The sequence below is a fragment of the Chiloscyllium plagiosum genome, unplaced genomic scaffold (assembly GCF_037043375.1).
Source record: "Chiloscyllium plagiosum isolate Xiang-an unplaced genomic scaffold, Cpla_swu_hap1 HiC_scaffold_49, whole genome shotgun sequence".
NCBI lineage: Eukaryota > Metazoa > Chordata > Chondrichthyes > Orectolobiformes > Hemiscylliidae > Chiloscyllium > Chiloscyllium plagiosum.
In genome coordinates this window covers 4671694-4681511 of record NW_028270187.1, presented here as the reverse complement: position 1 = coordinate 4681511, position 9818 = coordinate 4671694, and the positions used below count along the sequence as shown (strand labels likewise).

Genomic DNA, 9818 nt, shown 5'->3' with positions numbered 1-9818 from the left:
TGTTGCAGGCTTGTAACAACATTAGGAGACGCTGACCAATCAGAAATGGTCTCCCCACCATTCCTCCCGAAGGTATAAGAGACCGCAATGTGGGCGGAGTGTAGCATTCTCTCTGAAAGCGCTTGTGATAATGTCTGGAAGAGGAAAGGGCGGTGGGAAAGGTCGCGCCAAGGCGAAGTCTCGGTCGTCCCGGGCTGGCCTGCAGTTCCCGGTGGGCCGTGTTCACAGGCTCCTGAGAAAGGGTAACTATGCTGAGCGTGTGGGTGCCGGAGCGCCGGTCTATCTGGCTGCGGTGCTGGAGTATCTGACGGCTGAAATCCTGGAGCTGGCCGGCAACGCGGCCCGGGACAACAAGAAGACCCGCATCATCCCCAGGCACCTGCAGCTGGCCGTGCGCAACGACGAGGAGCTCAACAAGCTGCTGGGAGGGGTGACCATCGCTCAGGGCGGGGTGCTGCCTAATATCCAGGCCGTGCTGCTGCCCAAGAAAACCTCCGCTGCGGGATCTGCTAAAAAGTGAAGAGACTATTCTTGAATCTGACAACCCAAAGGCTCTTTTAAGAGCCACTCACAGCATTTGTGAAAGGAGCTGAAATCTCTGTCAAGTTGAATTACTTTCCTTTTAATTTGTAGAGCTCTGGCCGATGTACTTGACATCGCTAAATTTCTATTTCCTTTTATTGGATACTGTTTCTGTCTGGGAGTAGAGGAAGATTATATCATACAATACGATTGTAAGGGTGTCTGGAACTACATTATTTCTCATCGCACGGTCACTGCCTGAGTGATCTTTATGTTTGATCAATGTTCTGAGTTTAGAATAGTGTCACGGATGTTCGCGATCGGGTTTGGCTTAACATTTCCTTTAACTGCATCAATAAACTGAATTCTCCCACTGTCTCTGCAGCATTCACCTCTGCAATTTATTCTCTGCTCGATTCATCCCCACTTTTATTTTCGTTAGCCTCTGGAGAGAGAGCGTGTTCAATAGCAGTCATTTTTCAGCTGTAAAAGGAGGGAACGCGGTAAAGTGAGATTGTGTGAAATTTAGTTTCATAATCGAAAAACTAATCAACGTGTACATGCATTCTCCACTCTATAACCTCCTCCTCTTTTCTACGTGATGGCGGGCATTTTCAAATTTGAAAATAAGCTGTTGATCTCTTGGCGCCATTTATTCCCTTTCCCTCCTGCCTCCACCTCACCACAAGCCATGTTATCACTATATTTCCGCAATCCTTGAATGAAGATCTCATTAGTTGTAAACTAACTGCTGCTGCCGCCTTCCGTTTTTGTTTTTAACTCACTTCCGATCGAAATACCGTACTAATGTCTCCTATCGCAACCGAACCTGTACCCGCCGTGAATCAATCGAAAAACCGCCGATTGAAACATCTTAAAAGCTAAAACAGTGTACACCGATAAAATTACAGAACCACACTTTATCGGTAATTTTTATTTCATCCAGACTATTACTTGCCCGAAGACAATTTGTAATCGCTACCTGAACGGGCAGATGGAAAGAATGCGCCACATAAACACATCCGCAGGTTCCCAGAATGTTATGCCTGGGAAATATAAATACGGTAATAAGTAACATTAACGTCTGGGTTCCACAATAAATAAAATCAAATTATTACTCATGGCATGGACAGCCAAGTACACATTGATATCATTACTGAGAGGGACTGAAATAATTGTGAGTCGCGAGAAACGCGAAATAACCGGCGAGTGGAACAATCCCCTCATTGTGTACTGCCTTCCCCGTCCTCAGGTCTCCGCTCTCTATCGGAGGGTTTGGGTGGCTCTGAAAAGAGCCTTTGGGTTCGCTGGAAAAGGGTCGCTTTATTGTACTCAGCCGCCGAATCCATAGAGAGTGCGGCCCTGGCGTTTCAGAGCGTACACCACATCCATGGCGGTGACCGTCTTGCGCTTGGCGTGCTCAGTGTAGGTGACCGCATCCCTGATCACATTCTCCAGGAAAACCTTCAGCACCCCGCGGGTCTCCTCGTAGATCAAGCCCGAGATGCGCTTGACCCCGCCACGACGAGCCAGGCGCCGGATGGCTGGTTTGGTGATGCCCTGGATGTTATCACGGAGCACTTTGCGGTGCCGCTTCGCTCCGCCTTTTCCCAGGCCTTTACCTCCTTTGCCTCTTCCAGACATCACGCTTCTTCACTCTAATCGCTGCTGAATGAGAACCGAGGTGCCTCCCCTTCCCTTTTTATACAGGCCGACCGGACCTGACTGAGAAAGGGCTGACAGAGAGTGAGGGGCGGGTCCGGAGAGGAAACTGAGTGACAGACAGAGCAGGGAAATGGCTTTGATCATCCAGCTCCGCCTCCAGCTCACTCCCGCCCCAACTGTGTCTGGGACTGAACCTTTTCTCTCCAAAGCTGACTGTTCCTGACCAGAGGAGCGCATGCGTGAGGCCCTCCCCCAGCGCTGCCATTGAGGAGCATTTACTCAGTGAGTGCAAGAGGTTAGTTTGAAACAGACCGCAATGGAGAGATCAGCGCCCAGGGAAGCGAGGGAACAGCAGGCTCCTTCCAGCAGCACATCGGGATGGGAGCCTGGGACACAGAGGGGGCTCCGAGACCGGGATTGATTCGGGGTGAGTTCAGGGAGAACCGGGGGCTGTTTGTAAGAGGCCGAGCGGAGCAGGAACTGGTCCCGGAACTTGGAGTGAGCGGGCTGGGGGGAAGAGAGAGGCCTTTCTCTGGCTGTGTGGGCCTGCTGAGGGAGGCAGAGCGGGAAGAAGCTGCTGTGGGACATTCTTGTGGTTTGCAATCTCTGAACCCAGTTTTAATTTCAATCTGTTTCCTGCTCTTTCTTGAGGTTGGGTGGACCAACTGTAGGAATGCGATACTCTTGTAAAAGGACATACAGCTAGGGTCTTGGTAAAAACATTAGAAATAGCGCCGTTTTTCCTTTTTCCAGCAGTAGTTGGGGAGTTGGATATTGAACTGTGTAAGCATCCTGCTGGTTGAGTACACCTATTCATGGTGCTGGGCAGTTGTTGCTCAGTTTCTGGATATCACGCAACTAATATCAAGTTAAAAATCGCACAACACCAGGTTTTAGTCCAACAGTTTTTTTTTGGAAGCACTTTTTTTTTTCTGCATCTCAGTCCCACACCAACATCTCCAACTCAACTGGTATCGAATCACATGAAAAACAAACACAATCCCCAGACAAGGAGCAGCTCAGAGTAACAATGGAATCAGATCAGTGGTTCTGGTTAAGTTGTTGGCTTTAAATTAAAAAAAACACACACGTTCTAATTAATATGTAACGAATGTGACAGACTAGCCTCATGTTGATTTACAAGTGGTGTCCCTGTGTCTTCCTCCAGAAAACACCTGAGGGACTAAGACACTGTAATACTTCCTCAGTTCAAAGTAAAGAGTGACCAGCTGTCTCGAATAAATGGAAGGTATGTAGCCCATTGACGTTTACACACCAGTGTTGAAGATAAACTGAATCCTCATTCAGGAACTACATTAAAATCTGCAGTTAGATTAGATTACTTACAGAATTTACAGAATTTTCAAAGTTACAATGAAGATAAACAAATAGGCTACATCGTTGAAATGATGCAACTATCAGTGATGTAAGGGTTAAGTACAGAGATGGAAGGAAACTCTGCTCACTGAGAGGGCATGAGTGACTGAAGAGTCATCGAGACAGAGAGCATAGAAACAGACCCTTTGGTCCAACTTGTCCATGCCGATCAGATATTGTAACCTAATCTGGTCCCATTTGCCAGCACTTAGCTCATCTCTCTCTAAACCTTTCCTGTTCATATTGTTAAAGTATAGATTTAAGATGGCCCAGGGAATCCCTTGTGGACTCGGACCTATCAGCCTCTCTTGGTTCATCCTGGAGATCGTACTCTTTGGTAGTCTGGAATAAAAACCTCTTGCAAACAGTTTAGTTCATTGTTAGCCTTCCCCTATATTTACCAATAGCACTGTTACAACGTAACATTGACATCTAAAACCTTTAAAAAGTAGGATGCCAGCTCTTCCTTTAAGAGCCCTCGCAGGCTACTCCACTCTTCTGTCCCCAATAGGCTTCCTTTTTACAAAACTTTACAAAAAACACTGCATGTTCTTAATTAGACAGACAGTGGAAAGGCAATAATTTGTAAGGAAGAGAAGTTAATGAACAGGTCTGTGTGCGCTTAGCTGATCACTCCTGTAGGCCCTTAGCCATCCATCAGGTGGGAAAAAGATCCAGCCGAGTCAGGCGCCTGTTGGTGAGGTAAGTCCCTATCATAAAGAGGTATCAGTCCAAACTATGTGGGAGAGGTCATAACGTAACCTTGCACAGCTTGCATGTCAGATATCATTGTTTTACAAAATAGCATCTTAGTGAAGAGGGCAAGCTTTGACCATAAAATACAATCTGTCAGGAAGCTGTCAGAATCTCTCCAATGATCGGTTTAGAATAATTTTTAAGCTAGGAGCAGACTCCTGCTTTTTATCTTAAACACAAAATCATTCTGTACCTGAGGTTGAAAGGTTACATTTTAAACGATTCATTAGTTTCAAATTAAACATGCTTTCTTTTCAAGGTTGTAATTCAAATTCAAAGAAGACAGAAGATCTGACGAGTTAGAATTGACAGTGGGGCAGTCATGGAGTGTAAGAACACCAAGTAAGTTAAAGCTGCATCAATATTACATTTTAGAGTTTGTATTTCATAAATCAGTGAACGGCTACTCAAAATTATCATAAAGTCCCAAAATGCAAATACATTCAACTCTCGGTCATATATACACACACACACACACACACCAATAAGAATCAATTATAATTGATAGGACCTGACCGTTTATTACAAGGCTTTTGACATGCTTCTGAGATGACACCGAGTTTCCGAGATCACGATCAAACATTAATTTCATAAGTTAACATCTGTGAATGTTATCAGTCTGTGTCCTTTTTACACAGATTCATTGATGTTAAGGAAAATGTTCTTAATTGCTTTAGAGCATCCTGTTATCACTTGGTGAGAACAGATTTTTTTTTAAAATCTTCTGTACATCCTAGGTTCCCCCTTTTGTGGCCTGATGCCTCCCTGCCTGTCCTGTTTATTTTCTTCTGTTCTACAATTCAATATTATATTTAGTCTAAGTATTTAAGGACAAGTTTGAAGGCTTTCTCATTAGACCCACTCAGAGGCCTTTTAAATGTTGTAATTTTACCAGGCTCCACCACATCTCCATGCGCCTTATGATTTTATAAACTTTTGTAAGGTCACTGTCCAGGGAAAACAGTTCCAGCCTATTCAGCCTCTGCCTACAGCTCAAACTCTCCAACATGGATGAATTATATTACATGGAGTTTATCTATCTAAATTAGAGTGGTACTGGAAAAGCACAGCAGTTCAGGCAGCATCTGAGGAGCAGTCACATACAGAGATGACAATTAAATAATGTGAATTTCAAACAGACAATCTAAGCAGGTAGCTCATGCGCTACTCGCAGCATGTCCTTACTATAACCCACTGGCAATAGGACTTCATAAACATCTGCCCATTTCTCATCTGCCTGAATGTGATATTCTCCATTTCCTCATTAAGACATCATTTTTAAGATAATAACAATCAGGGATACATTTGGATTCGTTTTGTATATGCCTTTTGATAGAATTGCTTTAAATTTTCATCTTTTTGCTGTAACTCAGTTAATTTACCTGAGCTAAAGATGTCTGCTTTGTTATCTTCTGTTCCTGGTTTGTCTCAACTATCTGATCAAACAGTGTCTCTACTAATTTCCCTTCAACTTCCTTATCTGTACTCTTTGATCTTTCCTGTTTCAACTGGTGACTTTGTGACCTCGTTACCACACAGTCAGGAAAAATCCCAGGATAAGTATCCAGCAATAGTTCAGTTGCCTGAATTTCCATTGGATTTTCAGCCACAGTCAGCAGCACCAGTGAATCAGCAACATCATTAGCAAGGACAAATTGTATTCCGAGAGCTGAAAGTTTGTCCATTACTCCTACTATGACTTCTCCCCTCTTCACGAGACACTCTAACCTCACTTCTTACAACTGAGCATTTCTTCTTTCAATGTGAATTCCCATTACTCATACCTTTTCTGGCAATAGTCCTTCGGAGGTACATATATCCTCATCTTTTAGCATCACAGATTGAGAGGATCCTTGTATCTCTGAATATTGTTACCTCTTTACCTGCTGCTCCTGGCCTATGCGAGTAAACTTTAACTTCACGGTGTATGGTTTAAGAAGATCTGGCACTTCCTCCATAAACAACCTCCAACCAGCTTGTACATTCTGGTGCAGCTTTCTAATCTCCACAGTGCTCTCTGTTACCGCTCCAACAAAATTCACTGGCTTATCCGGTTTTCCTACATCTGGCTTCTCAGTGCTTTTCCTAACCCGCTAATACTGATTCCATGTGGCCTACTTTATTGAAAACACCGGAGCTTTTTCACTTCTCTTTCCCCTTCAAGGGTTTCCTTTTCACCCTGTGGTAAATTATCCTTATGATCTTCACTGAGATCTACTTTTTACTTTCCATGTGAGAATTTCTCTTATCCACAATTATTACCCCTCGTGGATTGAAATTGATTTTGGCAGCCCAATTTTGATTTATTGATCAACTCAATAATCAGCCATTTCTGATGCCAGTCTCTCTGCGTTTTAACTCTCTGCTCTTCCACTTGAGTTCGCATTATTTCTGGAAGTGAATTTTTGTACTCCTGTCTAAGTGCTAATTTCCAAAGTTCAACTCCCTCTTTCTTCCTTTCCTCTCTCTCCTTATCTCACTCTTCTCCCTTTTCTGCTTTTAATCGTAATTCAAACCGTTTTGTTTCTGTTGCCCTTTCCTTGACTTTTGCTTCTAAGTCAAGTTGTTTCATTATCAATTGAATGTTAGCCTTCTCTAAAGATTATGATGGCATTTCCGGCAAATTTAAGTGTTGAGCTATTACTGTAATTATCGCTCTTTTACTCGTGGGTGGAGGCAGGTTAAGCTCCAGCTTGTCTGCTAATTCCAGCAGCTTGGCATTAATCACTTTTTGCAAAAATCTGAAGTTACTTCTTCCACCCCCAGAAAACACTTGATGACTCAAAGAGCCATTGCTATCCCAAGTACTGTTTCCTGATGAAGGGCTGATGGCCAAAACATTGATTCTCCTACTCCTCAGATGCTGCCTGGCCTGCTGTGCTTTTCCAGTACCACACTTTCATCTCTGATCTCCAGCATCTGCAGTCTTCACTTTCTCCAAGCGCTGTTTAAACCAATTGAATTCAACACTCGGAACAAAAGACGCTAATACTTACCATTCACTGCCTTGAGTCCAACAACCCGAATCCCAAATCAGAACTATAGAATACAGAACTGCAAACAGTTCCCAACCTGTTATGGAAAAGGCCAGACCCCCTCCAAATATTTCAAGAAAGTAACCCGGACCCTAACTTTGCTAGTTGTTTTAAGTGGGTGTAACAAAGATATTCCAGGAGGGATGCAGCTGGTCAAACTCGTAGTTTTAAAGGAAACAGTTTGATTTACAAATTTACCAAATGATACACAAACAAAAGAGAACAGAATACTAAATAATTTTAAAATCTGAAAACCCAACAGATTATACCAACTTAATGATGGTGTTCCCAACATTTACAACAATCCCCATAAATACCCCTTGGCACAAAAGATAAAATCAAACACAGGGTCTTACAGCAGAGATGTCAGAGAGAGAGTACTATCATGGATCTGCTTCTTTGGGTTCAGCAGCTTTTTCAACTGCCTGACTGCTTTCAGTCAATAGCCAGACAGCAAATCTAACCAGAGATAACCTGAGCTGGGAAAACTGGGACACTCCCCTTTCATTAAACAAGTGTTCTTTTTAAAAATGTGGGAGCCTTTTGCCTGAGGCATTACCTGTTAGCTATAATCAAAATGGCCCTCAAACCCATCAACTTTGACTTTTTGGAGCCTGTGCCATTTACAAGCTTGTTAAAGGAGCAGCAGCATCACAGCAGACTGGTTGAAGAAGTAAAAGCCCATGGGTAATGTGCTGAATTGGATCCAAAGTTGGCTAGTCACAGGAAAGAAAGGATAATGGTCAATGGTGGCCATTGTGAATGGAAAGCTAATTGAAGTGGAGCTCTGCATGGCTCACTGTTGGGACCTGAACTGTTTGTTTTATCCATTAATGATTGATGAAGGTGGGCAAATTTGTGAAATTTGCAGACGACACAAAAAATTGGCCGTGTAGTGGATAGTGTGGATGGTAGCTGTAAGCTCCAAAACTATACAGATGGTTTGGTGGAGTGGGCAGGAAAGTGGCAGATGGAGTTCAGCTCTGGTAAGTGTCAGGGAATGCATTTTGGGAAGTCAGACAATAAATGGAAATAGACAATAAATGGGAATATACTGAGAGGGGCAGGTGAAGTGAGTGTGTAAATGAACAGATCCCTAAAGATAGATGGGATTGTAAAGAAGGCACATGGAATGCTCTCCCTCATTGGCAGAGGGGTGAATACAAAAATAGGGAAATAACAATCAAACTGTATGAGGCACTGGTCGCTACAACAGGAGTATTGTGTGCAGTTGGGTCACCACATTACAGGAAGGACGTCATTGCTGTGGAGAGAGTGCAGAGGAGATTTACTAGAATGTTGCCAGAATTGTAGCTATCAGGAGAGATTGGAGAGGTTGTGGTTGTATTCCTTGTAACAAAGGTGCCACGATTAAGGAATACAGGTTGACCCATGTTTCACAGGTCCGGTTATTGCGGTTTACCGTGGTCCAAGTGTATAAAAGGAAATATTCCAGAACCAGGGACCAGCAGGCTGCCAGGAAGGCAAATTTCCTATTTAAATTAATGGTTTTGCACCTATCTGTGGATTTGTGTTTCCGCTGCAGGTCCTGGAACATGTCCCACACGGGTACAGGTGGGGTGGGTCTACAGTACTAAATAGTGAGCTTCCTGATGAAGGAGCAGTGCTCTGAAAACTTGCATTTCCATATAAACCTATTGAATCATAACGTGATGTTGTGTGACTTTTAACTAGCTCGTGAGAGGGAGACATTAGACAGGAGCAACCTGTTTACTTTGACAGAGAGTTCAAAAACCAGGGATCACAAATTCAAGCTAAGTGGATGTAGGCTTAGATGATATGAGGAAAAATGTTTTTTTATAATGTAGAGAGTGGTGGGAATCTGGAATTTGCTGCCTGATTTGGTGGTGCAGACAAAGACCTTACTTTTTTTAAAACAAAAATTCCCTGGAACTGCACCTCAAGTGTTGTAAACAGCAAGGTTATGGGCTGTGGCAGGATGGTGGGATGAGAACGGGCATCTGGGTGTGTTGGCATTGGCATGGACAAGGTGGCCTGAATGGCCCCCCTCCCCAATGCTGTATTATTTTTATGATTCTCTAGTTATCAATGAGACCAGACCAGTTATTGCTGTGTGAATATGTAAATGTATTTACCATATAGCAAAAGTTACGGTTTGATAATTACACCCACACATTCATCAAGCAGGAACGGACAGGTATAGATCAATAACTAAACTCACATATCCACATACTCACTTGCATCAGATGGCCACATTCAAGGAGCTGTATGGCTGTTGTTTAGTTTCTGAATCTCACTCAATTGGTGTTAGAATTTTAAGAAAAAGTGGACAAGGAGCAGCTCAGAGCAGGAGTGGAATCAGACCTGTGGTTTTGTTTAAATTGTTGGCTTTAAACAAAAAATCTTAATGATCATTAACTGAATGTTACATTGATGTTGCCAATCATAGCTGATGTTGATTTACAGGAGGTATCTCTTCTG

General features: G+C 43.3%; 2 protein-coding genes and 1 pseudogene across 2 annotated transcripts in view; 2 read left to right on the top strand and 1 right to left on the bottom strand.

Annotated features, from left to right (window-relative positions):
• LOC122544526 (histone H1.3-like) overlaps nt 1-9818 on the top strand; it is a 184392-nt gene that overhangs the window by 54281 nt on the left and 120293 nt on the right. The window lies entirely within an intron of this gene.
• Nucleotides 116-894, top strand: LOC148135415 (histone H2A-like; annotated as a pseudogene).
• LOC148135414 (histone H4) lies at nt 1448-2174 on the bottom strand. The gene has a single exon (XM_087984744.1). The coding sequence runs from the start codon at nt 2164-2166 to the stop codon at nt 1855-1857; it is 312 nt and encodes a 103-aa protein (XP_087840870.1). The 5' UTR covers nt 2167-2174; the 3' UTR covers nt 1448-1854.